The sequence below is a fragment of the Equus asinus genome, chromosome 10, assembly GCF_041296235.1.
Source record: "Equus asinus isolate D_3611 breed Donkey chromosome 10, EquAss-T2T_v2, whole genome shotgun sequence".
Lineage (NCBI taxonomy): Eukaryota > Metazoa > Chordata > Mammalia > Perissodactyla > Equidae > Equus > Equus asinus.
The window spans coordinates 74,241,411-74,268,876 of NC_091799.1; the positions used below are offsets into that span (position 1 = coordinate 74,241,411).

General features: G+C 37.1%; 1 protein-coding gene across 3 annotated transcripts; it reads left to right on the top strand.

The window, feature by feature from the left end:
- On the top strand, window positions 1-26,770 carry C10H5orf34 (chromosome 10 C5orf34 homolog). 3 transcript variants are annotated; one of them, XM_070519673.1, is made up of 14 exons: window positions 28-223; window positions 3,456-3,689; window positions 4,076-4,165; window positions 7,049-7,695; window positions 9,435-9,536; window positions 10,691-10,814; window positions 14,594-14,685; window positions 15,587-15,656; window positions 16,311-16,481; window positions 16,905-16,999; window positions 18,442-18,540; window positions 20,470-20,581; window positions 21,343-21,383; window positions 26,303-26,441. In XM_070519673.1, exons 1-13 carry the CDS (start codon window positions 104-106, stop codon window positions 21,355-21,357), a joined length of 1,971 nt encoding a protein of 656 aa, XP_070375774.1. In that variant the 5' UTR covers window positions 28-103; the 3' UTR covers window positions 21,358-21,383; window positions 26,303-26,441. The 3 variants fall into 3 exon arrangements, with proteins under 3 accessions (XP_044635293.2, XP_070375774.1, XP_014687011.3); XM_044779358.2 differs by lacking the exon at window positions 20,470-20,581 and having other exon boundaries at window positions 1-365; window positions 26,303-26,770; XM_014831525.3 differs by lacking the exon at window positions 20,470-20,581 and having other exon boundaries at window positions 26,303-26,758.
- The last annotated feature ends 696 nt before the right edge of the window (window positions 26,771-27,466 follow it).

A 27,466-nucleotide genomic window follows, 5' to 3' on the forward strand; every position in this document is an offset into this window, starting at 1 on the left:
GGCGGGACTTCCGGCTTTCTTCCGGAGGCAAGGCGCTTGCCCGGGGTGCGGGAAGGTTTGAACTGGCGCTCTTTCCTGTGCTTTCTCTCCGGGCTTACAGCTGATGCAGCCGTCGCTTTCCCGCTCTTCGGACTTGACGGAGGTTTCGCCCAAAACACTCTGTGTGACCTTATTCCTCTGCGGTTGTGATTGTTTTTCTTTCATCAAGAAACATCACTTGTTGGTAATTTGTCAAATTCAAGGAATAGCCCCCCGAGAAGCGGTCGCGGGCAGGCGCAGACGCCGAGGGCGAGCATTTTGGCAAATTAAAGACAGGGGCTGTTGATTGGCCTCATTCCCAAGACTTTTAAGCTCAGAACGGCTGTGTGAGTGCAAGACCTTGGTTGTTGTTTTGATGGGGGTTTTCTGTAACTAGATACTGCATTTTGAAAAATGAGGTTCCCATGGATGTCAAAAACAGACTTGTGGCTTTTTGATCGTTAAACATACTCTGGTGTAATGTGTTGGGTGGTGAAAACACAAACAGAAATAAGGCAGTAGAGAGGAGGCTGAAAATGTGGGTTGGAACCAGATTATGGCTTTTAGTGATACGCCAGAAACTTTAGACATTGCACTGTTTCTTGTGCATGCTTTCTGTTTTTAAAAAGACCTTGGGCAAAGATAGAAATCGTTTTCCAATAGGTATTAGAAAATAAAAGTTTTCCATCTGTGTATCTGCACCTTTTTTTCCCTGAAATAGCAAGTAGACATCTGATATGTATATATATAGCTGCAATATAAATACATTTATTGCCATTAACATTTATTGCCATTTAACAAGTATGTAAACAAGTGATGTAAGGCAGTTGGTATGGTCTGGGTTGTGGAAAATTACCTATAGCAGCAATACTGGAAATGGATTGCAGAGGGGAAAAACTGGAGAAAGGTCCCAGACAGTTGCACGAGTTGAGGGAAGAGTTGATGGCCTGAAACAGAAAAAGAGGAGCCAGGTTCATGAGAGAGACTTAGAAAATCAACAGTACTTGTTACAGGGGTAAGGAGGGGAATAGAGTGAGAGTCAAATTCTGCTAACATTGGCTGCTAACATTGAGTTGCCATAAACTCAAATTGCAAATTCAGGGAGAGCAAGAATTTTAAAATTCACTTATTTATTCGTTCACCGTTAAATAAATATTTATTGCACCCTTGTTATTTGCCAAGTATTGTTTTAGTTGCCAGAGATACAATTGTGAATAGGCAGAGGAGGTCCCTGCTCTGATTGAGTTTATATCTGAGTGGGAAAAGAAAGAGAGCAGGTAAATAAATAGACTCAGTTTTTATAGTGATAGACGCTTTGAAGAAAAGAAGATGAAATGGATAAAAAGTGATTGGGAGATTGTTAGGCACAATTTTAAGTGAGACAGTCAAGTCAAGACTTTGAGGAAGTGATATTGGTGCTGAGATCTTACTGGTGGCAAAGAGCCAACCAAAGTGATGAGACAATGAAAGGACATGCTAGGCAGGAAGAACAGTGCAAAGGTTCTGAGATGGGAAAAAGCCTGTTTTAAAAACATTAAAAAGGCCGGTGTAGCTAAAGTGTCCTGAACAAGGAGAGAGTTAGGAGATGACATTTGAAGAGGTAGATGGGGCCAGACTGTGTAGCTGTTGTAGGCTGTGGTTAGGAATTTGGATTTTATTCTAAGTGCAAATGGTGGTCTATAATCCAGGGAGTAACCTCATTTTTATTAAAAGATCCGTCTGGCTACTGTATGTAGACTGGACTGAGAGGAAAGAGTGAAAGTGAAATTAGAGGATAATACAGAAGTCTGCTTTTGGTGCAAGTGTTTCAGTTCCATTTTAGTCATGTTGATTTATACATGGGACAGGGATGTGAAGAGAGGTCTAGCAGGCAGCTGGAAGCTTTGGAAAGAGGCCAGGTAGATTTGGAAGTTCTCTAGAGAAAGAAAATACTTGAAGTCGTCTGAATCTCGTCAGCAGAGACCATATGGCTTAATACTATATTATAGTACATATAATATTAATATTATATCCTGACATAGTCAACAAAAGATTATAGGCCATGTCATATGTAGCTAATTACATACATTGAAAAGGGGTAAGATTTTTTTTAAAAGGGAGGGTGGGCATAACAGCAACATGAGTGAATATAGTAAGAAAGGATGAAATGGGAACTAAGGTCAGTCTTGAATCCTTCTTCTTGGTGAAGAAAAGAAATGATTAAAAACAGAGGTAGATGTAGGGGAAACCATGGCAGCCTTTTCTTTCTTTCTTTCTTTAAATAAAAGGCAGAGGAAGAGAGAGTTTGGTGCAAGGGAAGGTAGACAATGCTGTCACAGGTTGACCAGTTGAGTAGGATGAAGACTAAAGTCATTGGATGTAGGAAGACGTTGGTGACCATTGTGAAACGATTTCAGTAGAGAGATGGAGGAGAAAGCTGAATTGCAATGAATTGAAGATTAATGGGGAAGAAAGTGGACAATGAGTGGATACTACACTTGAGAAGTTTATTAGTAAGGAATCTGGGTAAACTGGGGAAAGTGATATTTATGGAAAGTTATTTTTTTCTGTCAGGTGAAACTTGATCACCTGAGTGGTGGAAGGAGATAATGTCCTAGAAGGTGATGAGGTTAGCATTAGAAAGGAATCATAAGATTTGTTGAGCTCCTACAACACGACATTTGTGATACTGGGCACTGTCATCTGTGTTGTCTCATTTAATCCTCATAACAATACTGTTACTATCCCCATTTTACAAATAAGGAAACAACCTGAGGCTTAGAGCTGTGGAGTACTAATGGAACCCAACCCTCTAATTCCCCTTCAGTCGTACCTATATGGAAAGCACAGGTGAAGATACAGAGTCATTTTAGAGGTAGAGAAGAGGAAATTGGATTCAGAAATAAAGATGAATCAAAGACACTAGGAGATTAATTAGCTTGCTTAGTAGTGACGTGGAGCTACTTCCATAATGCCAGGCTGGGGTGACAAAAAGCCAGGTATTTGGATTTCTTTTTCAGTGTTGTTTCTTCTTAGTTACTTTCGGTCTGCCTTTTGCATGCATTACAGATGATTTGCTATATTCTTATTGCGATGGAATTTGTTCTTTGAAATGAGATACTGAGCACATAATTTACAGAAATTAAACTTCAGGAGAAGTAAAGCTGCTAAAATTATAAAGACAGTTATAACTGGGTGGGCTAGCCTCTCCCTCTAGGTTATCTTCCCACACAGGAGTCCGTAAATCCCAAAGGGTTAATCAAGGCATTAGTTACAAGGGATGTTAATTTCAGATCATTTAACAGTATGTAGTAAAATGATCACATTTTCTCCAACTAAAATAAATGCAATGGCAATGTGTTTTGCTTATATTCTTAGAAAATGCATCCATTTATTTTGATATAACTTGTGTACATTAAGAGAACCATTTGTGCAACTGTGTTTCCTATTTCCATCAGTCTTCACCTTGGAAGGACATTTTATCCATAGTCGTAGTAATGGCGGCTGAAGTGCGAATGGTGCTTTATGAAGATGATTCAGTGCAAGTACAATATGTTGATGGTTCCAGACTGCAGCTTTCTCCCTGTGGCTCTGAATTTTTATTTGAAAAGGCACCTCCTGTTTCAGCACATCCTTTGGAACAACCAGAAAGAATTCGCCAAAGGACACACTTTGTTATTAGCACTTACCGAGTAAGTAAACATGACACTTAACTCTTAAACAACAAATATTGTTGAGGTGGCCACAATATGGAAAGTAATTAGTATTCTGGACTACTGTCATTCTAAATTGATTCTCAAGTTGGTTTTTTTTGTGAGGAAGATTGGCCCTGGACTAATATCTGTTGCCATTCTTCCTCTTTTTGCTTGAGGGAGATTGTCACTGAGCTAACACCTCTGCCAATCTTCCTCTGTTTTATGTGGGATGCTGCCACAGCATGGCTTGATGAGCAGTGCTAGGTCCACACCAGGGATCCAAACCTGCAAACCCAGGCCTCTGAAGCAGAGCGCATTAACTTTACTACCAGGCTGGCCCCTCAAGTTTTTTTAAGATTACATTTTGTATTTCTTTTTTGTAGGAGCAATTACAGCGAGCACTAGATTTTCGAAACTCTTCTGCTACTTGCCCTTTTTTATCTGACAGCATCATACCTTCTGAAAAAAAAAAGGTAATTTTTTAAACTTCATTTTTATAAGTAATATTTGAGAACAAGTAATTAGAAACAGGTAGTTTAATATTTAATATTTTTCTTCATGACACTTGGGAATAGACACATTGCTATAGAATGCATAGGCCTATATATTACACCAGACTTGGGTGTTTTTATGTTCTGTGTATTGATTGAGACACAAAAGTTACATAGTTCATCTCCCTGCCTTTTTCTTTATAGCCAAGGATTATACTCAAAACTTTTCAGATTGGTGACTTTTTGATTCTTGGAGGTGTCAAAACTAAGAAACTATGTGGCAAATTTTAGTAGGTTGTGTGTAGTTATTTGTTAATGTGCACTAGAGATGTGTAGTTACTTATGGGTATACACATTTTATTCTTTTTTTTGAGGAAGATTAGCTCTGAGCTAACATCTGCTGCCAGTCCTCCTCTTTTTGCTGAGGAAGACTCGTCATGAGCTCACATCCGTACCCATCTTCCTCTACTTTATATGTGGGACGCCTGCCACTGCATGGCTTGACAAGTGGTGCATAGGTCCACACCCAGGCTCCAAACCAGCAAACCCCAGGCTGCCAAAGCGTAGCAAGTGAACTTAACCACTGTGCCACCAGGCCGGCCCCTATGCATTTTATTCTTTTCCTAAATTCTACTTTGAACTTTTAGGAGTAATAATAATAACTATCATTTATTGAGGGTTTACTGTGTGCCAAGAACTAGGAATGATATTAAAAATATTTAATAACACCAGTACGGCATGGGTACCTGCTGATCGAAATGGATGCCCAACCAATCAGAACAGGTACATTGGCTTGATATAAGCCCCTTTTCCAGGAAATTTTCTAAGTGGCAAAGTCAGGATTTGAACCCAGCCTGTCTGACTCTGAAGACTGTCTTTAACCACCTTCTGCCACCGTCATGTTGTTTGCCTGTCTACTGAGTAATTTTCTAGTATATTGTCTCATGGCAAAGGAGCCATGAAAAATTTTAAGCTGTGACTTAGACAACAAGGCTGATTTCCCCTGTATCTTTTGAGTAGCTTTATTCATTGAAACTCCGTAGCTTGCTGCTGATGCTGCCTTAGGATTAGTAGAAAGTCTAATTCTAGAAGGGAACTTTCTTAAATGACCAACCTTACAAACCAGCTTTGCCATCAGTGAATACTGTACTAACATCTGTACACATAGATAGCACTGTAAATTTAAGACGCTTTCTTGACAATAGTTTTTATAAATTTAAGGTTTTATATAAATGGAAGTTGAAATGTTTCACTGTTGGCAAGATTAACTGATTAAAAGACCGTTATGCGACACCTACTGTTTTTATCTTATATGAAAAGATACGTCAGGCACTGTTAGCTGTTAGGAGTCTGTGTGCTATTGGTCAGGATCAATTTACCTTTGAGTAGTTCAGTTTTTTTAAATGTTACTCTTTTTTCTTTCTTTAAAGATTTTATTTTTCCTTTTTCTCCCCAAAGCCCCCTGGTGCATAGTTGTGTATTTTTTTTTAAAAGATTTTATTTTTTCCTTTTTCTCCCCAAGGCCCCCCGGTACATAGTTGTATATTCTTCGTTGTGGGTCCTTCTAGTTGTGGCATGTAGGACGCTGCCTCAGCGTGGTTTGATGAGCAGTGTCATGTCCGCGCCCAGGATTCGAACCAACGAAACACTGGGCCGCCTGCAGCGGAGCGCGTGAACTTAACCACTCGGCCACGGGGCCAGCCCCCATAGTTGTGTATTTTTAGTTGTGGGTCCTTCTAGTTGTGGCATGTGGGACGCCGCCTCAGCATGGCTTGATGAGCAGTGCCATGTCCGCACCCAGGATCCGAACCGGCGAGACCCTGAGCTGCTGAAGTGGTGTGTGCGACCGTAACCACTTGGCCATGGGGCTGGCCCCTAAAATTTTACTCTTTAAGTCATCTGGAATTTATTTCATTCCAGCATACCAGGTGCTATCTAGGACAGATACTTTATCCGTGGTATTCTGTTTAGTCCATGTGATAACCCTTTACTGTTTCCCAAATGCTATTCAATAATTTCAGTACTGTTTGTTAAATAATTCTCCCTTTCCCCCTTTGTTTTGAAAAGCTCATGTTATCACATGTAACACTTTAAGATATGAGTGGTCTATTTCTGTGTTCTATGAGTTGTTCTGTTGAAGATTTTTATGCTAGTTCCATACCATTTAAGTTATGATTGCTTTTAATATAGTGCATTGTAGTGCTCATCTTCCCTCGTTTATGTTCTTTTTCAGAGTAGACTTTTGGGAGAGTCTGGAAATCTATTCATCTCTGATTCAGTGTACATTTTAAACAAAAATATTTCTAACACTAAATATGATCTGAATGATTTTTTCTTTTTCTTTTCTCTCATTTTTTGTCAGTGTGTGTGTGTTTTACATCTTTTTTTCTAAATGAGATAATATTATCAATATCAAACATTCTGTTGAAAATCTTGTATAGGTTGACACCTGGTTCTCCATTTTTCTTTTCTTTTCTTTTTTTTAAAGATTGGCACCTGACCTAACACCTGTTGCCAGTCTCCTTTTTTCTTTTCTTCTCCCCAAAGTCCCCCAGTACATAGTTGTATATTCTAGTTGCAGGTCCCTCTGGCTCTGCTATGTGGGATGCTACCTCAGCATAGCTTGTTGAGCTGTGCTAGGTCTGTGCCCAGGATCTGAACCAGCAAAACCCTGGGCCGCTGTAGCGAAGTATGAGAACTTAACCACTCAGCCACAGGGCCAGCCCTCCATTTTTCATTTTATCTGATTGTAAACCACAAACAAAACTTTGAGCTCTCTTACACAATGTGTAAGTATCAAATGTTTGGGAACATTGAACTGTTAACAGAAAATACTCACCATCTCTTCTTTTCCCCTCAACTCAGCGTATCTTCATTGACGTCTCAGAAGTGAGATGGCCCAGTCTTGATACTGATGATGGTGTGATACGTATGCAGAGTGGCACCGTGAAGATATCATCTTTAGATGGTCACGCGTACCTTTGCCTGCCCAAATCTCAGCAAGAATTTACAGTACAATTTTTGTGTAAAGTAAGCCAGAAACCAGACTCATCTAGAGTATTGTCAGAAAAAAATAATCAAGCCAAAAAGGGCAAACCAGTTGAGAAAGCAGGCAAAATCTGTACTTATGGAAATTTATCAGGACAGAGACTGAAGAATAAAGAAAATGAACTTCATTGTCAGATCTTGAAACCCAGAGATCCTTTAGAGAAGAAGAGTTGTGTAAATGGAACTAAAGGGAGGGAGGAGCTGCCCTCGTCTGGTACAAAATACACATGTGTGTACACGTGGGTAAAGCAGTGCTGGTCTGTGGCCTCCTGTCCAGAGGAATGGAAATACCCTTTGTCTTTAGCACTTCGTTTTCATAATAAAATCAGCAATATGTCTAGAATTGATGTAAATATCACTCAGAGTGGAATTTTAACTTATGATGTTTCAGAAGAAAGAGGAAAAGAGGTTTCTGTTCTTCCCAGAGCCCTGTTACTCAGCTGTCCTGCCCCACACCTGCACAGGTAATGAAGAATGACTTATTTGTCATAAAGCTTTTGTCAGAACTAGTCCTTACCTTAGGATAATTTTTCTTGCTAAATCATCTGATACCATTCATAAAGGAAGTTCATTCAGTCGATCTAAAACTTTGCTTATAACTAGTAGTAAATAATTTCCCTAGTCAGTGTGTTGCTTGTGTTTCCTACTCTGTCCATGCATTGAATGTTGATGGAAGGCTATACACTTGACACTTTGTAAGGCACAGAGAATATAAAGATGAATAAGACACAGGCCCTGCTTTCTAGGAGCTTAGAGCCTAGTGAAGGTCACTGTTGCTGAAAAGATTATTAGAGTGTGGTAAGTGATGGCATAGGGCTCTGTGGGAGCTAGCACGGAGGAGTATCAGCTGCTGCTCAGTGGAGCCCGTTACCTTGGTCACTTGGATCTGACAAGTTTACAATCGTGGGTTCTTTCTTTCATACCTTTCTCAGAGGCCACCCTTATCTTTGGTTAACTGATTATAAATATGTCCATCTTCAAAAGGGGTAAACATGGAGAGGCTTCTGGAGGGCTAGGTATAAACCTTTTATCTCCACTAATTGGTGAATAACCTAATGCTTATAGATTTGTGACATGAACTTTGTGTAAGTAGTGCAGTAATACTGGAGAATAGCTAACACAAAGCACTATGTGCCAGGCCCAGCTGTGCTTTGCCCATTTGACCCACATAATAATCCCATGAGGCAAGTACTATTATCATCCCGACTTTGTAGAGGAACCTGAGGCACAGAAATGTTAAATGCCCTGAGCAAAGTCCCACCGCTAGTCCTTGTAGGATTGGGATTGATCCCAGGTAGTCTCTGAGTACCTGTTTGTTATTTAAACAAAACATGGGAATGATTTTCAGGCTTGTCATGATCATCTAGTTAAAAGTGGAAATTCCAGTATTATAAGTACACATCAAAAGAGATTCATGCTTCTAAATTAACGACTGTTAAATAACTTGCCACTGGCCTTAGATTGAAATCCATTATCCTTAAACATGGTTGAACAGGCCTTCTGTTATCTGGTCCCTTCCTATATCCATAATCCTCCACCCTCTCACTACTCTTGCCCTCTTGCCTCTCACCACTCTTGCTTTCCCGACTCTTGCTGAACTGGACTTCTTGCAATCCTTAGAGTGCTTGCTCTAAGCCTCTCTGCACCTTTCTTCTGCCAGGAACACTCCCTTTATCTCTCAGCTCGCCAGCTTATGCTTATTTCCACATCTCAGCATAGGCCTTACTTCCTGAGGGTGGTCATCCCAAGGCAGGATTAGGTTCTTATACAATCCCGTAGCATCTAGGAACTCTTTCTTTATGCTCAATATTTACTATTTAATGTCCTTGCTAGATAGGAATCTCCATTGAGGGCAGTGACCATGTCAGCTTTTTTGGGTGTTATATCCCCAGTGTGAACAGTACAGTGCCTGGTTCACCATAGATATTTCAGTAAATATTTGTTGTTTGAATCCTAAATTTTAAAGTTAGTGAAACTGTTAATTTAGGTAATTGTGCTGATATTTAATAATGAGATTATTGAAAATACGTGGAAAAATAAGACATTTTTAAATTTCATTAATATGCTTTCATATTCATTTTTACTTTTCTTTGATCTAACAAATTAAGCAAGAAGTAAATTTGTTACAGCAGCACTGTGCAGACTTGTAAAGGTAATTTTGTTGAGCAACCAGAATCAATAGTTTGTATTTTGTCCTTCACAGGTGGAATTTTTGTGATTCGCTTTCACAGAGACAGTCTGAGGAAGAAGAATATTCCTATCCTGAACCAGTGAAAGTGGTTTGGTACCAGGGTATTACATATAGGTAAGGCACCTGTGTTGGAGTGGGAGCTATTTAGTGATGTTACAGAGGGGATGGGACTAGCCTTGCAGACAGACTCCCAAAGAGGACACAGTTTTGTCAGGGCCATTGTGCTCCTGTGTTTGGTCCTGAGTTTTACAGGTCTCAAAACTTAATTTTATGAGAGCACACAGGGCTCTTGTGACTAATTCACATTAACCATATTTTTGTGATAACTCCAAAGCCAGTGAGGGTTTACTTTTGCTAGTGAATGAAATACTCATGTCAGTTATTTAGGATACCCCTTCCAAGCATCAGTGGATCTAGTTGTCTGAATTAGTCACATCAGAAGGTTGCCTGTTGAGCATGGAATTAGAGAAGGTAGATAGCCTAGGGGGGTTTCGGCCTTCATTCACACAGCAAATATGCATCGAGGGGCTGCTCTGTGCCCACACCATTGCATTGTATTATCCCTGCCCCGCTACGAGTTACACCTCTGTAGTGACTGGAATACTAGTGTGGGCCAGACTCAGAGTTTTACTTCCATAAATAATGCTAGAAGAGCACTGTGAAATTTTTGTTTCTTGGGCCCTCCTTTTTCCACATGAAGACACACTCCCTTCTTAAAATATATTCTTCATCTGTTTCAATAAAATTGGCTTGGCTCAAGTTTTTATCCTTTCAGTACCCAATACCTTGGTTATGCCTGGCTGCTCCAGGTACAGTCAATCTCTTAGGGATGGCTCCTTTTACATAAGCCTAATCTCTTCCATCAGCTATTGATTCTTCTTGTTTCATTATTAAAGAATAATCTTATTTTCAGGTTCTGGAGGTGTCATATTTAACTCCTATGCACTGGGCATTGTTTTAGTGACTATTTTGTGCCAGCTACTGTGATTGGCAGCGAGGATATCAGGATGATAAGACAAGATGCCAACTTCCAGAAGCTGAGCTTAATTGTTGAAATAGATGCATTAACCAGTTCTTGTTTGTTCTGTTTATCTTTTGCAAAAAGATTAATTTAGCTGGTTGGGGTGCAGAGTATGAAACTATTAGCTTTTCTATATAGGCCAAACCCCATACTTCTTTGCTTTTTCTTTTTATAATGATTGCCTTCATGTATGTTTTAATCTCAATTAGAAAAAAAAATTTTTTTAATGATTATTTCTCTGCCTTAGACTTACCCATAAAAATGTGAACTCAATAGAGATTTATCCTGGAGATGGATCTATTTTCAAATCAGAAGGAGCATATTTTGGGAATTATTTTACATATTATTCCATTCAAGAAGGATCAGAAGAGGTAAGCTGACAATGAGATCTCAGCTTAAGAAGATTTTTGGTATATAGCTGTTTCTAAATAATTCTGAATATCTATGAGAAGTTTGATCTATATATATCATTACTTGCTACTACTCCAACACTGGCACAGTAATTATTAACCACCATATTTTTACTGTATTCTCATACTGTTTTCTGTCATCCATTTGCCTAAGCAATTCGTGTTTAAATCAGAAGCTAAATTTCTTCTGTCATAGAATGTATCAGTAGAAAACACTGAAACCGGCAGCATTACTTTGAATCAATATCCTTCTTTGAATTAATATTTGCACATTAAAAAGCACATTCTTTTTTCCCCCACCATGTCATTGTTTGCACATTTTAAATACCTCGTAATTCCTAAATCTCGATCATACAACTACAAGTTGAACAAGATTGTTCTCTGTTGCTGAAAACAGTGAAACATAACATGATGGATTTAATATATCAGACCAAAATGTAATAATGTGGATGTTTTGTTAGTGAGTCTTAATTTGCTGGTTCCATCTTGACATTGGCTTCCACCCATTTTTAGGGATCTCCATAGTATCGCATGGCTTGGCTTTGCAGGGTGGAACATAAATATGTTTTCTTTCTCCATTAGAGGGTGGAGTATTTGGGTGATGAGATTATCAGAGTTGCTAGGAAGAAGAGTTAAAACTAGAGCAGATTTTTTTTTTTCTTAAAGATTGGCCCCTGAGCTAACAACTGTTGCCAATCTTCTTTTTTTTTTCTGCTTTTTTCTCCCCAAATCCCCCAGTACATAGTTGTGTATTTTTAGTTATGAGTCGTTCTAGTTGTGGCATGTGGGACGCCACTTCAATGTGGCTTGATGAGCGGTGCCATGTCCAGGCCGAGGATCAGATCCACGGCCGCTGAAGTGGAGCACGTGAACTTAACCACTCGGCCACGGGGCCAGCCCCTAGATTTTTTTTTTAACTATGGAAAATTTCAAATATACGAAAGTAGAAAGACAAGTAAATAGACTTAGTACATCTTCCTGGAGGTTCAGTTTTACTCAAAGGTGTTGGGGGAAGGGGTGAAAATTTTTATACTGAAGCAAACATCATGGAGTAGAAGCATGAGCTTTTGGGGTAAAACACAAAACTTCCAAACAAGTTGTGCCTTTGTGGTGGGCTGCTTTGGGCTTCACTCTCACATGTCTGTGTTCATCACATTCCCTCTCCTCTGTCTACTTGAGTGAAAAGATTTAGAAACAATTGGCTGTCTTTTGGGGATAAAATTGTTTGCTTCTTACTTTAACCCATACTCCAAAATAAATTCCAGATGGATTAAAGAGCTTAAATATAAGAAAGCAAACTTTATGATGCTTAGAAGAAAATACAGAAGGAAGAGTGTTTATGATCTTGGGTGGGGGAGGCCTTCTTAAGTACAATACAAAAAACCAGAAAGCATAAAAGTTTGATTAGCTGGAAACTTTCAAACTTATATTAAATTTTAAATATTTAACTTCTCTTAAATTAGATAAAGTCAAAAAGAAAAGCAAAGGGCTGGGAGAAAATATTCTACACTATAAATCAGTAATAAAAACCCTAATAGAAAAATGAGTAAAGGATAAAAATGGTGAAGCCACAGAAAAGGCAATATAAATAATCCATAATGTTTGAAAACATGTTCAACTTTACTACTACTTGCATCAAAGAAATACAATTAAAAGAAATGAAAATGACATGACGTTTTTCACTCTGTGCAAAATTGTCGAAAACTAAAAAGGTTGGTAATATCTACTGCCAACAAGGGTGTGTGGAAAGGGCTGCTTTCATAGTGTTGGTTGGAGTGTAAATTGGTTCAGCCTTCATGAAGGACAATTTGATAATATCAAGTAAAATTGGCCAGAAATTCTTCTAGATATCTATTCTAGAAAAATATTAGCACATAAATACAAAGAAGCATGGCCAAGGATGTAGGTAGTGGCATTGTTCATAGTAGCAAAAAACTGGAAGCAATGTAAATGTTCATCAACAGGGAATTGGTGAAATAAGCTAAGGTGATCAGATTATGGGAATGCTCTGCAGCAGTTTGAAAGAATGAGGAAGATGTAGAAGCTTAAGAGGGAGAGCTTGACAGATCTCCAAGACACTGTTGAGTGAAAAAAGAAAGTTGCATAAGAACATGTAGAATGATATTTTTTGGGTAAAGAACAAAAAACAGACCCCAAACCTATATATTACCATATATTATACACATGTTAATGCACAGGGAAAGACGTATGCAGGTATACACTGAACTGAAGTGGTTACTTTGGGGGAAGAGTCTGGGATTTTGTGAGGGAGGAAGAGTCAGGAGGGACTTAAATCATATTTGTTGAACTTACTTTTTTTTCCCCAAGAGAAACATGTTGAAGTTGAGACGTCTTTGTGATAAGCAGGGGAGAAGCCCAGTAGAGATGTAGATATTCAAGTCCACAGTCCAGGATAAAAGGGGAAAGACTGTTGTTTGAGTACCTACTATATACTAAATTCTGTCCCAGGTGCATTCTTTATGTGTTATAGCTTTAATCCTCAGGACCATCTGGATTGGTAGGTAGTATCCCCATTGCACAGATTGTAGTCACTGAGGCTTACAAAAGGTTGTATAACCTGCCCATCATTATAGTTAGTAAGAGGCAGACCTGCAATTTGAGTTCAGATCTTCTGACTTTGTAGCCCATCTTCTCTCAGTGATGGTAAAGTATGGGCTACACTCTCTTGAGGTTCAAATCAGATCTCTGCCACTTCTTAGCCTCAAGCCTCAATTTCTTCACCTAAAAAATAGTCATTAGTAGTTCTTATCTTTCAGAGTTATTTTGAGGGGTAAATGAGATCATACATGTAAACTGCATAGCACCTAGCACATAATATTTGTTCAATAAATGTTAGCTGTTGCTACTATGATTTTTTTTTTTTTGAGGAAGATTAGCCCTGAGCTAATATCTGTTGCCAATCCTCCTCTTTTTTGCTGAGGAAGACTGGCCCTGAGCTAACATTTGTGCTCATCTTCCTCTACTTTATATGTGGGACGCTTACCACACCATGGCTTGCCAAGCGGTGCCATGTCCACACCCAGGATCCAAACCGGCAAACCCCAGGCCACCAAAGTGAAACGTGCACATTTAACCACTGAGCCCCCGGGCCGGCCCCCACTATTATGATTTTTATGAACATAGCTTTGGACCCTATTGGAATCACCCAAGAAGAAATCAGGAACTCAGAAGAAAAGGCTGGAAACAGTTCTGGGAAACTCTAGCAGTAAAGAGTCTGAGAAAGAGGAAATTCAGAAGGAATAACAAAATAATTTTTTAAAGTTCAACACCCTGAGCTTGTAAATAATATTGTCTTCCATAAACTGTAGCAATAATTCTTCCCTTAGTAAAATATGACAAAATTCTATATTCATTCAATTAAAATAATTTTTAACCTATATAGCCAATTTTGTTGTAGTTGTTGTCTAAAGGGAAAAGTTTATGTGGTAAGTTTCTTGCTAATGTGTAGGAAAATTAGTTTGGTAACCATGTTAAGTATAGCCAAGATAGAAATTGGGCAGTAAGTTATAGGCTATTAGAATGAAACTTTTGAATGGGTAGGAGAAATAGGAAAATGGAAAAGTATCATAAAATACCTCTAAAAATGTACCTTTTATGGGCTTTAAGTTAAAATAACTGCTTGCCTTGTCACTATGTAAATATGTATTTCAAGAAAGAAATAACTGTAATGGCCAAAATTTATAATTAGTGAGATTTTTTCATTTTAAACTAATTTTCAGAGAGAAGAGAAAACATATTCAGTAAATAACCTTCCTCCAGATAGACCAGGAAGTCTGTTCTCTGTGCGTTCTCTAATTAAACAGGCAACCAGGTAAGTTCTCCACCTTCAACTGAGTCAAGTGTTATGTGTCTGAGATCTTGATACATTTTCTAGTGGTTGGGATAAGATTAAGAATTGGTAGGTACAGTGGAAATAGATGTCTTTGGTAAAATCTATCAACTTTTCTAATCTCATCATTTATAACATAAGGTAGTCACTATATCATTATAAGAGAACTTCTGGCTTTGAAAGTTAAAGTTAAATATGGAGGAACATCCATATATGGTGGGCAAGTGCTGGTAGGAAGTAAGTGACTTTTCTGTGGGTAAGTGTGGCATCATTACTGTAGCGTGGAATCAGGTTGAGGATTTGATGATACCTTTCAAATTTTCATTTCTTTATTAGCCTCAGAGTAATAAAGATTTCTAGAGTGTACAGAAGATGAAGTGTAGTTTGGTTCTTTGGCTCATATGTTTTTTTAATTCTCCTAATTAATCAATCTGTAGCACCCAAGAGAATGAAAGTGGATTGTTGAATTAAATTATTTATGTTTATAAACTTATGTCTAAGCAACTTCAAAGTGGATTTGAAGGAGCGGAATTTGTCTTTTGATTTCACACCCCCCCCCCCCCACCCTTAGACTATGCTAACCCTTTCAAGGGCTGCGAATCTATTACCTCTTCTAAAGGAGCACAGGAAAATGCTATTTGGAGTCATTTCATTCCTAAAAATTAGAGGAATAACCTTATCTAGGTACGATTAGCACAAAGGGAAGCAACAGGAGTAGTTCCCCTCTAAGGGCTTAAGGATTTCTGGAAGAAAAGCAGTCTGGACTGTTTCAGTGGAAATGAGTTACTTGCCTACAGTGTTGTATGGCATTGAGAATGGTTTGCTAGAATTGGAAAAATGCCATTATTTGCAAATGTTTAAGTAGTGTTTTTCATGTTCACAGAATTCTTCAACATTGTGCCAAGATGAGGCTTTCTTTAAGCCATAACTATCGTGTATGCTGCTGGAAAATGGTATCTTAAAATTATTTCAAAAGCAGGATATTTTTAAATTGTTTTACTCTTTGCATACATACTTCTAAGTTCAAATTACTTTCATCTAAGTCATGAGAAATTCTTTGTAGCATTAATATTGGTTTGTTCCGGAGAATATCCACTTAATAGATAAACACTGCAAAATCAGGCTTTTATGTTATACTTTTATTGTATATAGTTTGTTTTTGTTTCTTTTTTTTTAACAGAGGGGGAAGGGCAGGGGAGTTGATTGAATTTGAAGTATCTTTTTATAATAAACCATGATGTTACTGTATTCTATTCTATTTCCCTAGCTGTAAAAGTAAATTCTTTAATTGTGATTTGGAGGAAGTGGTTCTCAGACTTTGCTTTCTGTAATTTCATTGTAAACCTATATATTGCTGTAGTTGCTAATTTTTGTTTATGTTCTATGTAAGTTCAGAACAGAACGGTGAGTTTACAAAGATCTTAGAACTTAATCTGCTTGTGATAGACTCTTTTGGGTATCCACTTCTGGAAAAGTTGAAACATACATAAGGATTCCACAATATTCAACTTCTGAGTAAGAATCTGAGGTTGCCTCAGAGTTCATTAATCATTTAAATCCTATTAATGGATAACTATTTCCCGCTATTTTTATTTACTTGGTTTTAGGTACCTGGGATAAATGATAGCAATATACTGCCTGTGCTTTTGAGAGAATCTCTCATACCCAGCGTGGGAAGATTTCTTGCATACTCCGATGACAAAGTACATGCTATCTTTTTAGATGGCGTTACTCTAACCCTAAATTGGAATTTTGCCTCTTTTACTGAAAAGGGACAGGTGAGTGTACTTCAGACTGAAATACATTTTTTATTGTTTTTTAATCTGTGGAAATAGTGTTGTACTTTGTTTTCCTTGTTCTATCTTTGTTTTTTGAAGTATAAAATCTGTCAAGAGGCTTTACTGATCTCATTGGATTTCTAGCAAAAATTAGAAAAGTGTGACAAATAGTATTTTATAAAGGTAACTCCTTATAGAGAGAGGGACTAGTACTTTTTTGCTTTTGATAATTATCTATATAAGAGTGGTGGTTAAATAATACGCATATCCCATGTAAAATATACCTTTTAAATTAGTCAAAATAAATTTTTAATGATTTATCTACTTATTTTTTTAATTGATAAGTTAGAAGAGGGTTTTGTTTTGGGTTTTTTTTTTCAGTTTTAGAATGATAAAGCTTACCTTTCCTCCTTGCTTCTTAAGGTAAATCGAGGCCTCCAGTTAGGTTGGTGTAAGTTAACTTTTCCTGATGGACAAGGTCAGTTAATTCAAGTTGAACACCCTGGACCTTATGAAAGGTACTGCAAAGCAATTTTTTAAATTATTTTCATGTTAGTAAATAACTTTTAATTGACAGAGAGGAAACATAATAAACATTATTTACATGTTAAATCTTTTTTTAGCTTTTCCATGTGGATAATTTGAATGAAGTCATTTCAGCAGGTTTCAAAGTTTATAGTTATATTGGCATCTAGCATAACTAAATAGATCAGGTCAGCTTTAATCATTTCCATTTTTATTCAAGTGATTTTTCAAAATGAATGTATTACAGATATAACTGGTCAGCTCTCTTAACCAATTAACTAATTAATCCACTAACCAATTTGAAATAAGGTTTGCAAGCACAAATAAACTTCCATATATTTCTATAAGGTGGAAAGAAATTAGCTGATGGTGGTTCTTAAATTGGAGAAGAATCTTGAAATCAGCTTTTTGTGAATATGCTTTTTCTCTTTTGGTTTATGTAATTTGTTATAATTATTGCACTTGTGATATTCTTGACATTTTAGTGATTTTACTTGAGAATCTTCACAAAAGAATTGCTTTCTTATCTCTTGAATTTATTTTTCTATTGAGATTTATTGCATTTTGGTCAAAATGCTGCAACACTCGTTGCTAGTTTGAATAATTTACCCCCAAAAAATAGTGTCTTTAGAAAACATTATTTTTTTCAGCCAATCGCTTTATTTTTTTTTAATTTATTTTTTTTTGAGGAAGATTAGCCCTGAGCTAACATCTGCCAATCCTCCTCTTTTTGCTGAGGAAGACTGGCCCAGAGCTAACATCCATGCCCATCTTCCTCCACTTTATATGTGGGATGCCTACCACAGCATGGCCTGCCAAGCGGTGCCATGTCCGCACGCGGGATCAGAACCAGCGAACCCCGGGCCGCCGAGAAGTGAAATGTGCAAACTTAACCCCTGCACCACCGGGCTGGCCCCTCAGCCAATCACTTTAGATCGTTCATTTTATTAAACTTGATACTTGTTTCGTATATTCAGTCATTTACATATAATTGTATATGTATGTGTATGCATTAATGGATGTTTTCTGGTTTAAGTTTTGGAAAGCAAATGCTCAGTTTCATATATGTAAAGACATTTTTATGATAAAATTTAATGAAACTCATTTTATTTTGAAAAACTAAAAGAATTTAGACATTTGAATTTGAACTTTGAATGAAATCCAAGTATCACATTTGCTCTGCTTCTTAAATCTCATCTTTATTAATCATGAACGTGAGTAAATCACTTTATTCTTGAAGACTGAGGATAACTTGCCTTTTTTATTTCCAATGAAAAAGATGCAGAAAATTGCCCGGTAAATACCTTACTTTAGAATTCATTTCTTTATTTCTTTTTTCCCCAAATTGTCTTAATGATTTTTTCATTTTTTGAATACTTTTATAAATATTATCCAAGTTCATTTTCAAATATTTATTTGAATGTATTCAATCTAGATATGTGGCAGCAGTAATATTGTGGTGCAGAAGACTGGCGCAGACTAGTCAGAGAGAGCAGCCCAGACGTCCCTCATCTTCTATTCTTGAAGAAAATTGGTATTTATATATTTTTTAAACTCAATCTGTGTAGAAGAGCCAACTAATACTCAAATATTACAATGTCAAATGGTAAACTCGAAGGATTTTTTCCCAAAAAACTTTCCCGTAGTTAAATATATTTAACTCCTATAATGTTTTTGATAGCTTAAGCTTGAAAATAATTTATCTTTAATCAGATACCTAATTTATTACATTTCATCATCTTCTATTTCCTCTGAATGTCAGAAGACTGCATTGAAAACTTCATATCAAAATGGGTGACTTTTAATGTGATAAATTCATCCTGAAAACTTTATGGAAAAATTTAAAGGAGTTTCTTTAAAATTTTAGTAATATTAAAGGAAATAAAATGTTGACTAACACAATAAGCTTTCAGAAAAAGTTGATTTTTAAATAATTTCTATTAATTATCTCCCAAAAATTAATTGGCAAATCAACAAGTAAAGCAAGTATTTTAGTCCCTCCTGTGTGCCTTTCACTGTGCAGGGGACTAGAACTGGGCTTCAAAGGGATAGTTAGGGAAATTAAGACATTTTAGGGAGGAAGCAAGGACAGAGGTCAAAAAAAAAAAGAAAAGAAAGGGTAAAGGATATTTTGACCTGTGGAGATAGTGAGAAGATAGTTTTTATGGAGCAGATGCCATTTGTTCAGGTGTAGTATGAGTTTTGACAGATAGGAATGGATTTCTAATCAATAGAGAAGTTCAGACTTGATGGAATTACAAGTTGCTAAATAGAAAAATGACAGGAAGCAAGATCATTAGAAAGGTTAGTATCACTGACAGTATAATCTCCAATGATATATTGGAAAAGAAGGATACCATGAACAATTTAGGAAGCTTTAACGTAAGTCGTGTCTTATTATAGCTTGGTGAAAAAAATACAAACATTAAGCCTGACTCTTATCACCTTTTCATTCCTAAGTTGCTTAGAGAAAGAGGTACAATCAGTAGGTGTTGTTTGAATAGTTCAGGTATCTTAAGGATCCAGCTTTCCAGATCCCTCATTCTTCAGCTACAGCTGTTTGGGAGCAGAAAAGTTGTCCAAGTAGCTATTGAAAAACATAGTTGGGAGGAAAGAGAAATTGCACATGGCTGTAAAATTGGTCACTTCATCATTGCTTCGCTGGCAGGGTTTGTAAAATGCCAGCCTTTTTATATGAAAGCTTAGAAGAAAATAACTGTCAGAATACACTAAAAAGTGAGAGTGAGAGAAGTGAAGACGGGTGATAGCAGTTATGGGTGGAAGCAACGAGGAGCAGCAGAGAGACAGAGGGATTGAGGAGGAGTAGGGAGGGAAGACGCAGCCGCTTGCAATTGCTCCATGCCCCTTGCAAAGCCTAAGACATCTCTATCTTGTCAAAAAGGGTATGTTGAAGGAGGAGAAGAGATTGTGCTATAAACAGCTACCTAAATTGTATTTCAGTATTTTTTTCAACTCACCTTCTATCATTAGCTTACTGATTCAACTTTTTAGTAGGGATGCTAGTCAAAAAATACTGCAGAAGACATTTCATAAGAAGATGGTTCATGGTATAAGCAACAGCATTAAAGGTAGTTTGTATTGTTGCTTACACCCAGAAAAATGAGTAAAAAAAAAAAAGGTATTTTGCAGTGATGAACAATCAACAGGCCTTGGAGTAAGTCATATCCAAGTCTTTACCATGGATGCTTAAAATGATGAAAGATCTCTTTCATTCTCCGTGCAGAGGCTGGAGTAAGAGTAAAGAGTGCAAGCTGACAAGTGCAAGAATGTGGTCCATTGTATAAAGCAGACAAGTCATCCTATTATGAACTGTGAAGAAGACCTTTCTAGTGACTTGAATAAAGAGATGTGTTAGACATTAATATCCTCATTAATTTTGTAGAGAGCTAGTCAAGTTACTCTAGTTTCTACTTGTGTGCCACTGCTCATATTTTCGTTCTAGCTTGATGAGGAAAAATACAAAGAACACACACATAAGAGGTTCTGCTGGAGTTGTATACATTCAGCCCTCTACCCCATACCAGTTGCTCCAATATCTGTTTCTGTGCAACATGGTAAGAGCTAATGTTCATATGTTAACCCTCTGAGTCAAGGAGAAGAGAATGTTTAGTATACTGTGCTTAATAAAATGATGAAATGAGTAGGTTGTCTATTCCAGAAGAAATTTAGTAGAAAATAGTTATGTTTTGACACCTAATTCAGCTGTGTAAAAACTTGGTCCTCCAAAACCATCCATTTTCTGAGAGTTCCATATAAATGAGGTCTTACTAGATGTGCACAGTACAGAAGAATAAGAAAAGATCCTTTCTACTGAAAGAGACCATCTAGGTATGAAGATCAGAAAATTAATTCAAGAGAGGACATTACAAATGAGTATACGATTAATTAACATAATGCTATAGGAATTCAAGGACGGAGAGAACACTTCTTTCACAGAAGTGATGGGATTTTAGTAGGTTTTTAAAGTTTGCGTAAACTTTGAGGAGGAAAGTAGAGGGTATGCCAGGTTAGTACTAAGAAGTTGTAGCAGGAAGGCCCATTACCTTCAGATCAATACTTGATTCAGAAGTCCTTGAGGCGGGGACTTTTATTCACTGGCCTTACTCATTAAAAGCACTCAATAAGGATCAGGATCACTTGAGTCAAGTTGACTCGTTGCTAAATAAAGCCAATATAAAGGGAATTCTTAACTTCTAGGTTCTTCTGTCTAAAATTCTAAGCTTTATGAAAAAAAATCAAGTATGCCTATTTGAAATATTGTGGATATAAAGGACTCACTCAACCAGCATGAACTTAACGTTTTTTTTGTGCACAGGTCTGTGGCGTCTGAACTTGAAAAGATACAGAAGTTTAACTGTATCCTTTGAACAGAATGTATTGTCCTGCATAATTACTCCCTTTCCAGTCTAGGCTTAATTCAAAACTCTGTATATTAATTCATACATGCATATTGTGGAGCTTTACTGAATAATGTTTATGATTGTAATTTAAGATGTATCTTGTCTATAGAAAGTACATCATGTTAACATTTATACTTTTCATTGAGTTTAAATTAGGCAAAGGACAGTGAGCTAGGGTTAAGGTCTCTGGAGACTTTTTCACTTATGTAATTATACTCTAACTTGTAACTGAGACCTATATTTGACTTGCTTTTCTTTTTTCCTTTTTTTTTTAAGGATTTTTGTTTTTTATTTTTTTAAATTTCAGCTTCATGAGGTATAATTGACAAACAAAATTATAAGATATTTAAAGTGTACATCATGTGACCTGACACACATATATATTATGAAAGGATTACCCTGTCTCATTAGTTAACACATCCATCACCTCACATATCCAGCCCTCCCCTTCCCTTTTCTTTTCGTGAGAACATCTGAATTCCACCCTCCCAGCAAACCTCAACCATACAACACAATGTTATCAGCTATAGTCACCATGTTATACATTAAATCCTCAGACCTTATTCATCTTCTAGCTGAAGCTTCATACCCTTTTATCACCCTCTCCCTACTTCCCCCACAACGCCAGCTCTTGGCAACCACCATTCTGCTCTCTGTCTCTATGAGTTTGACTTTTTAAAAAATACCACATATAAGTTACATTGTGCAGTATTTGTCTTTCTCTGTCTGGCTTATTTCACTTAGCATAATGCCCTCAAGGTCCATCTCTGTTGTTGCAAATGGCAGGATTTCTTCTTACTCATGGCTATATACTATTCCATGGTGTGTGTATATGTGTATATATGTGGGGGTGTGTGTGTGTGTGTATATATGTATATCTTCTTTAACCCTTCATCCTTAATGGACACTTAGGTTGTTTTCACATTTTGACTATTTTGAATAATGCCATGAACTTGGGAGTGCAGATCTCTCTTCAAAAGTCTGTTTGATTTCCTTTGGATATATACCCAGAAATGGGATTGCTGAATTACATGGTAGTTCTATTTTTAATTTTTTGAGGAACTTCCATACTGTTTCCCATAGTGGCTGTACTGGTTTACGTTTCCACCAAAGTACACAAGGGTTCTCTTTTCTCCACATCCTCGCCAACACTTGTATCTCTTGTCTTTTTGATGATAGGTATGAAGCTCAGAGCTGATATCTCATTGTGGTTTTGATTTGCATTTCCCTGATGATTGGGGATGTTGAGCACCTTTTCATATACCTGTTGGCCATTTGTATGTCTTTGGGAAAATGTCTATTCAGTACTTCTGCCCACTTTTTAATCAGATTTTTTTTTTTTGCTTTTGAGTTGTATGAGTTCTTTATATATTTGTATATTAACCCCTCTTCACATATGATTTGAAAATATTTTCTTCCATTCCACAGGTTGCCTTTTCATTTCGTTGATGATTTCCTTTGCTGTGCAGAAGATTTTTAGTTTGATATAGTCCCATTTGTTTATTTTTAATTTTGTTGCTTTTGCTTCTTGTGTGAAATCCAAAAAATTATTGCCAAGACTGATGTCAAGGAGCTTACTACCCACAACGTTTTCTTCTAGAGGTTTTGTGGTTTCAGGTCTTATGTTCAAGTCTTTAATCCATTTTAAGTTGATTTTTGTGTGTGCTGTAAGATAGGGTCCAGTTTTCCCAACACCATTTATTGAAAAGACTATCCTTTCCCCTTTGTATGTTCTTGGCTCCTTTGTTGTAACTTAATTGACCGTATATACATGAGTTTATTTCTGGGCTCTCTATTCTGTTTCATTGATGTATTTGTCTGGTTTTATGCCAATACCATACTGTTTTGATTACTCTAGCTTTGTAATATAGTTTGAATTAAGGATGCATGATGCCTCCAGCTTTGTTCTTCTTTCTCAAGATTGCTTTGGCTATTCTTTTGTAGTTCCATACATATTCTAGGATTGTTTGTTCTAGTTCTGTGAAAAATGCCATTGGAATTTTTATAGGGATTGCATTGAATCTGTAGATTGCTGTGGGTGGTATGGACATTTTAATAATATTTGTTCTTCCAGTCCATGAGTATGGAGTATCTTTCCATTTATTTCTATCTTTTTTAGTTTCTTTCTTCAGTGTCTTATAATTTTCAGCGTGCAGATCTTTCACCTACTTGCTTAAATTTATTCCTAGGTATTTTATTCTTTTTTATGTAATTGTAAATGGGATTGTTTTCTTAATTTCTCTTCCTGATAGTTTGTTGTAGGTGTATAGAAGTGCAACTGATTTTTTAATACAGGCATACCCCAGAGATATTGTGGGTTTGGTTCCTGACCACTGCAATAAAGCAAATATTGCAATAAAGCAAGGCACACAAAGTTTTTGGTTTCCTAAGTGCATATAAAAGTTAGGTTTGCACTTGGACCAGCCGGTGGTGTAGTGGTTAAGTTCACACACTACACTTCAGCAGCCCAGGGTTTGCAGGGTTTGCACAGACCTATGCACTGCTTATCAAGCCATGCTGTGGCAGGCGTCCCACATATAAAATAGAGGAAGATGGGCACGGATGTTAGCTCAGGGCCAATCTCCCTCAGCAGAAAGAGGAGGATTGGCAGCAGATGTTAGCTCAGGGCTAATCTTCCAAAAAAAAAAAAGGTTTACACGATACTATAGTCTGCTAAGTGTGCAATAGCATTATGTCTAAAAAACAATGTACATACCTTAATTAAAAAGTACTTTATTGCTAAAATATGCTAACCATCATCTGAGCCTTCAGCGAGTTGTAATCTTTTTGCTTGTGGAGGGTCTTGTACAAAATGCAGTTATCTGTGAAGTGCAGTAAAGTGACACACAATAAAATGAGCTTTTAGCTTTTCACCATTTAGTAGGATGTTAGCTGTCAGCTACTCATATATGGCCTTTGTTATGTTAAGGTACATTTCCTCTATACCTGGTTTGTTGAGAATTCTTCTGCATCTATTGACATGATTATATGATTTTTATTCTTCATTTTGTTAATGAGGTGGTTCACATTGATTTTCATAGGTTGAAACTTCTTTGCATCCTTGGAATAAATCCCACTTCGTTGTGGTGTATGATTATTTTAATATATTGTTGAATTCCATTTGCTAATGTTCTGTTGAGGATTTTTGCATCTGTGTTCATCAGGGATATTGGTCTGTAATTTTCTTTTCTTGTAGTGTCCTTGTCCGGTTCTGGTTGTTAGGGTAATCCTTTGTAAAATGAATTTGGAAGTCTTCCCTCCTCTTCTGTTTTTTGGAAGAGTTTGAAAAGGATTGGTATTAATTTTTCTTTAAATGTTTGGTAGAATTGACCAGTGAAACCATCTGATCCTGGGCTCTTGTTTGTTGAGAGGTTTTTGATTAGTGATTCAATCTCCTTAACTGTAATTGGTCAGATTTTCTATTTCTTCATGATTCAGGCTCTCTAGGTTGTGTTTCTAGGAATTTACCCATTGCCTCTAGGTTGTCCAATTTGTTGGTGTATAATTGTACACAGTAATCTCTTATGATCCTTTGTATTGTGTGGTATCAGTTGTAATTTCTCCTCTTTCTTATTTTGAGTCCTCTCTTTTTTTCTTTTGGTAAGTCTAGCTAAAACTTTGTCTATTTTCTTTATCTTGAAAAAAAAAAAACAGCTCTGTTTCATTTATCTTTTCTATTGTCTTTTTACATGTGCACAAGCTCCTTCCAGGGAGAGAGCTGGTAACCTGGAACAGGCCAGAGGGAGAATGTGGAGATGTCACCTGCCAGCCTCTGGGGAGAATTACACTCAGCTCCTAGATGTGTGCTAAATTAGAACCCTGACCCTCAGGCAGCAGCTTTTAAAGTATGCAGATAGGCCTCTTTTAGGGAAAGACTGGGAAATGAGTGTTTCTGTCTGCTCCCGCTGTGCTGAGTCCTGGGGGAGGGTCCCAGTGAGTCCTTGCAAACCCATTAAGAACTGTTTCTTTGTTAGCTATAGCTTGTGGGTCTCTTGGACACAAGCCCTGTTGGCTTTCAGAGGTAGGTGTCTTGGAGGCCCATCCCTCAGGTGGAAGTCTTAAAAGTTGGAGCATTAGATGTTGGATCCAAACCCTTTGCTCCTGAGGGAGAAGCTGGGAGTCGTGAATTCCCTCCTGATTGTATGTTGCTATGCTGGGGCTAGGGTTTATGGCGAGAGAGCATCTCAGCCTTTTCTACCTGTTTCAGTGTGGGTATTTTCTCATTTGCCAGATGTATAGAAGTTGCCCAGGTAGTTCCTGGATTTCTTTCAGAGGGAACTGCTTCATGTGTAGCTGTAGACTCGGTGTGTTTGTGGTAGGAGGTGAGTTCGGGAGCCCTCTATGTTGCCATCTTGTATAGGACCCTGACTTCTTTTTCTTATGAAACCTTTGTTCTGTGCATTCCCACCCATTCATCTAAATTTCTTTTATCTTGTGATTTTTCTGTAATCCTATTCATATAATAAAGTAGCTCTGCAACAGAGGACAGGTTTTTCACTCTAGATCTTTTTTAAGTTAAAAAATAACTACACAGATTGTTTATAGTCCTAGCACCCCTACTTTTGTTCCCTTTTATTCCTGCTTTACTTCTTCACTTAAACGTTACTGAGATTTTCTTTTATTTCCTCCCTGTCACCAAACCTCTATCCAAGCACACACACGTACATCCTCTTTCCTTGCCCCCTCTTATGCTGTAACCATTTCTTCATCTATAAGGGCAAACTTGATAAGTGCTGAAGTCCCAATTCTATTAGGAATCCAAGAGATCTTCCTTCCAATGGAAAAATATTTTAATATGAAGGCCAGGCTTTCTGAAATTAAAAATACTTATATAATAAAAAATGTGGGGGAACGATCCTTAATTAAGCAACTTAGTGTTATTGGAGAATAGTGGTATCCTAAACCAGACTGCTAAGAAGACAAATGAACAGTCTTCTGATCAGTATGAACCAAAATCTTCAGAAACCGTGCTAGAAGTTAATGAAAACAGAGTATTGGCAGCATTGAAAAAAACCTCTGAAATCCTTCAGGATATTGACTGTCTTCTATCAAACTCTAAAAAGTGAAAATGGAATTATTACAATATATTATTAAACCTTAAGGATGTTGTTTCAAGTAACTGGTACAAAGTTACTAGTAAGCCAAGAAGTTGTATATATTACTTCTGTACAATGATTATATGATAAATGGCATTTAACTTGGGAGATCTTTTACCTAACTTGTAAATTTTAAAATATTTATTTATAATATACGTTATTAATAAAGAACTTTTGAAATTCTGTACAATTTATTTCAGATTTATGAGAAAAAAATTTATAAAATTATAATTGCTATTTTATCTTGTAGAGCATTCATGATTAATCTTCAAGATTTTTTTTTCATTTTTTTTAATAGGCAGAATTGTGTGCATTTGGTCATTTGGTACTTAGTCTCTCTATTCCAAGCATTTTTCAACAGATCTATAAGAAGAGAATTAGATCTTAAGAAAAAAAGAAAACTTAATGTAGGTAATGCTGCTTCAAGCTAAGAATCGAGCCCTTCAGCAAAGACTAAATAGTATCTGAAGTGTCTCATGAACCAGATATTTTCACTTCTTTTGAACATCTGAAAATATTTATACTACAAAGTATGCGAAAAGAAAAGAGGAATGAGCTCACCAAAAGTCCTATTTATTACAACCTTGTCTATTGGGAAGGAACAAAACCACACACCTAAAAAGACCTCAAGATTATACCAATATAGCCAGAAATGTTCTAATTATCTTCTGATTTCTCGAAAAGATCAGGCTCTTCACATAAAAGGGAAAAAGCACCAGAGGAAACAAGGAGAAAAAGGAAGAAAGCAGGCAAAGCCTAGTAGATTAGAAGAGACAATGTCAGCGCACAATGTTCTCTCAGCTCCTCACGCTGGGCTCCTTGCCACCTTCAGGGCTCAGCACAAGTATCACTTCTTCAGAGGGGCCTCCCTGACCGCCCTATGTAAGTTGGCCTCTCAGTTATCCTCTATTACGTCACCCAATTTATTTCCTTTACAGCACCT

Excerpts from the sequence above, each read along its gene's own strand:
- C10H5orf34 (XM_014831525.3), top strand. The coding sequence starts at position 104 with ATGCAGCCGTCGCTTTCCCGCTCTTCGGACTTGACGGAGGTTTCGCCC. Across the intron at positions 224-3,455 it reads TCAAGAAACATCACTTGTTG|TCTTCACCTTGGAAGGACAT; the intron begins GTAATTTGTCAA and ends TATTTCCATCAG. Across the intron at positions 15,657-16,310 it reads GTGTATGCTGCTGGAAAATG|GTACCTGGGATAAATGATAG; the intron begins GTATCTTAAAAT and ends ACTTGGTTTTAG.